General features: G+C 51.0%; 1 protein-coding gene across 1 annotated transcript in view; it reads right to left on the reverse strand.

The window, feature by feature from the left end:
- LOC110527381 (paralemmin-1) overlaps nt 1-2500 on the reverse strand; it is a 16485-nt gene that overhangs the window by 6870 nt on the left and 7115 nt on the right. Inside the window, exon 2 of the mRNA XM_036982710.1 lies at nt 1855-1897. Within this exon, the coding sequence (XP_036838605.1) occupies nt 1855-1897 (43 nt within the window). The remainder of the gene's footprint in view (nt 1-1854; nt 1898-2500) is intronic.

The raw sequence follows: 2500 nt of genomic DNA on the forward strand, positions 1-2500 counted from the left end.
TTTTAACCAATGTGATGTGTGCTGTGTCTGCATGTTCATGCCGGATATAAGTCCATTACTGTTCTAGCATTAGCCTAATGCTTCTGGATGTTCAGCTACAGATGTTCATCTACATGCTGTAGAGGGATAGGAGGTCTAGAGGGATAGGAGGTCTGGAGGGATAGGATGTCTAGAGGGATAGGAGGTCTGGAGGGGTAGGAGGTCTAGAGGGATAGGAGATCTAGAGGGATAGGAGGTCTAGAGGGATAGGAGGTCTGGAGGGATAGGATGTCTAGAGGGATAGGAGGTCTGGAGGGGTAGGAGGTCTAGAGGGATAGGAGATCTAGAGGGATAGGTCTGGAGGGATAGGAGGTCTGGAGGGATAGGAGGTCTAAAGGGATAGGGGGTCTGGAGGGATAGGGGGTCTGGAGGGATAGGAGGTCTGGAGGGATAGGAGGTCTAAAGGGATAGGGGGTCTGGAGGGATGTGGGTCTGGAGGGATAGGGAGTCTGGAGGGATAGGAGGTCTAGAGGGATAGGAGGTCTGGAGGGATAGGGGGTCTGGAGGGATAGGTGGTCTGGAGGGATAGGAGGTCTGGAGGGATAGGGGGTTTGGAGGGATAGGGGGTCTGGAGGAATAGGAGGTCTGGAGGGATAGGAGGTCTAGAGGGATAGGGGGTCTGGAGGGATAGGGGGTCTGGAGGGATAGGGGGTCTGGAGGGATAGGAGGTCTAGAGGGATAGGAGGTCTGGAGGGATAGGAGGTCTAGAGGGATAGGAGATCTAGAGGGATAGGGGGTCTGGAGGGATATGGGGTCTGGAGGGATAGGGGGTCTGGAGGGATATGGGGTCTGGAGGGATAGGGGGTCTGGAGGGATAGAGGGTCTGGAGGGATATGGGGTCTGGAGGGATGTGGGTCTGGAGGGATAGGGGGTCTGGAGGGATATGGGGTCTGGAGGGATATGGGGTCTGGAGGGATGTGGGTCTGGAGGGATAGGGGGTCTGGAGGGATATGGGGTCTGGAGGGATAGGAGGTCTGGAGGGATATGGGGTCTGGAGGGATATGGGGTCTGGAGGGATATGGGGTCTGGAGGGATATGGGGTCTGGAGGGATAGGGGGTCTGGAGGGATAGGGGGTCTGGAGGGATATGGGGTCTGGAGGGATATGGGGCTGAAAGGACTAATAGGTCTGAGGTGTGTGGGGGGGGGGGGGGGGTGAGGGGGGAGGAGGGGTAAAAAGCAATGACTGGGTTACAGGGTTAATTCGGCATGGTTACAGGGTTAATTCGGCATGGTTACGGGGTTAATTCTGCATGGTTGCAGGGTTAATTCGGCATGGTTACAGGGTTAATTCGGCATGGTTACGGGGTTAATTCTGCATGGTTGCAGGGTTAATTCGGCATGGTTACGGGGTTAATTCGGCATGGTTACGGGGTTAATTTGGCATGGTTGCAGGGTTAATTTGGCATGGTTGCAGGGTTAATTCGGCATAGTTACAGGGTTAATTTGGCATGGTTACAGGGTTAATTCGGCATGGTTACAGGGTTAATTCGGCATGGTTACAGGGTTAATTCGGCATGGTTACAGGGTTAATTCGCCATGGTTTGAGGAAGGCTCTGCAAACCGACCGACCTCATACCCTCAAGTATCATAAAGTATTCTCACGGCTTGTGAACTATCGTAGCGCAGTGGTCTGAGCAAGTTCTTTTTTTTGGTGAGCGCAACGTTTTGGTGTCCGAAATCTAAGTCTATTTCTGTTGATCAGGCTGGTCTAACAGGAGTTATTAATTAATGGTTGTATGAAACCATGCATGCTGTGTGTGTGTGTGTGTGTGTGTGTGTGTGTGTGTGTGTGTGTGTGTGTGTGTGTCACTTACAGCGATGGCCTGAATTCTCTCCTGCTGTGAAACCTCAGCCATCCTGAGAGAGAGAAATAAAGTTAGTGAGATAGAAGAATAACAGTGATGTCGACATTCCTGCTATAATAGATTCCAGAGCTCTGGCAGGGAATACTGCTCTGCCTCATTGGGAAGACTTGCATGGTTGCGTGAGTGCGTCCGCGTGTGTGCGGTGCCGTATGTGGGTGTGATCAGTCTGAAATAAACACTAAGAGACCTGGATTAGGAGAGACATACAACACACACTGCAGGTACCCTGACACGCTGCATAACATGACATAGCACAATACGTACATGAATACTGATTGTAACCCTATAACATGAAGCCTAACTCTGCAGGGATTCTCATTCTAGAATTGAATAACTCTCCCCATCTACTCAGAAACACCCAGAAACAGTCTTGGGGTAGAGAGGAGACTGATCAATCAATCAATGCTAATGGTAGAGCAGAGCCATAAGGCTGAGGTTATTGACCAGTCTGTTATGTACAGTCAACTCCTGATACAATGTGGTGTGTGTGTGTGTGTGTGTGTGTGTGTGTGTGTGTGTGTGTGTGTGTGTGTGTGTGTGTGAGAGAGTGTGAGTGTGTGTTCGTATGTAATTGTAGCCTGAGGGAGAACAGGTA

The sequence above is a fragment of the Oncorhynchus mykiss genome, chromosome 7 (genome assembly GCF_013265735.2).
Source record: "Oncorhynchus mykiss isolate Arlee chromosome 7, USDA_OmykA_1.1, whole genome shotgun sequence".
Lineage (NCBI taxonomy): Eukaryota > Metazoa > Chordata > Actinopteri > Salmoniformes > Salmonidae > Oncorhynchus > Oncorhynchus mykiss.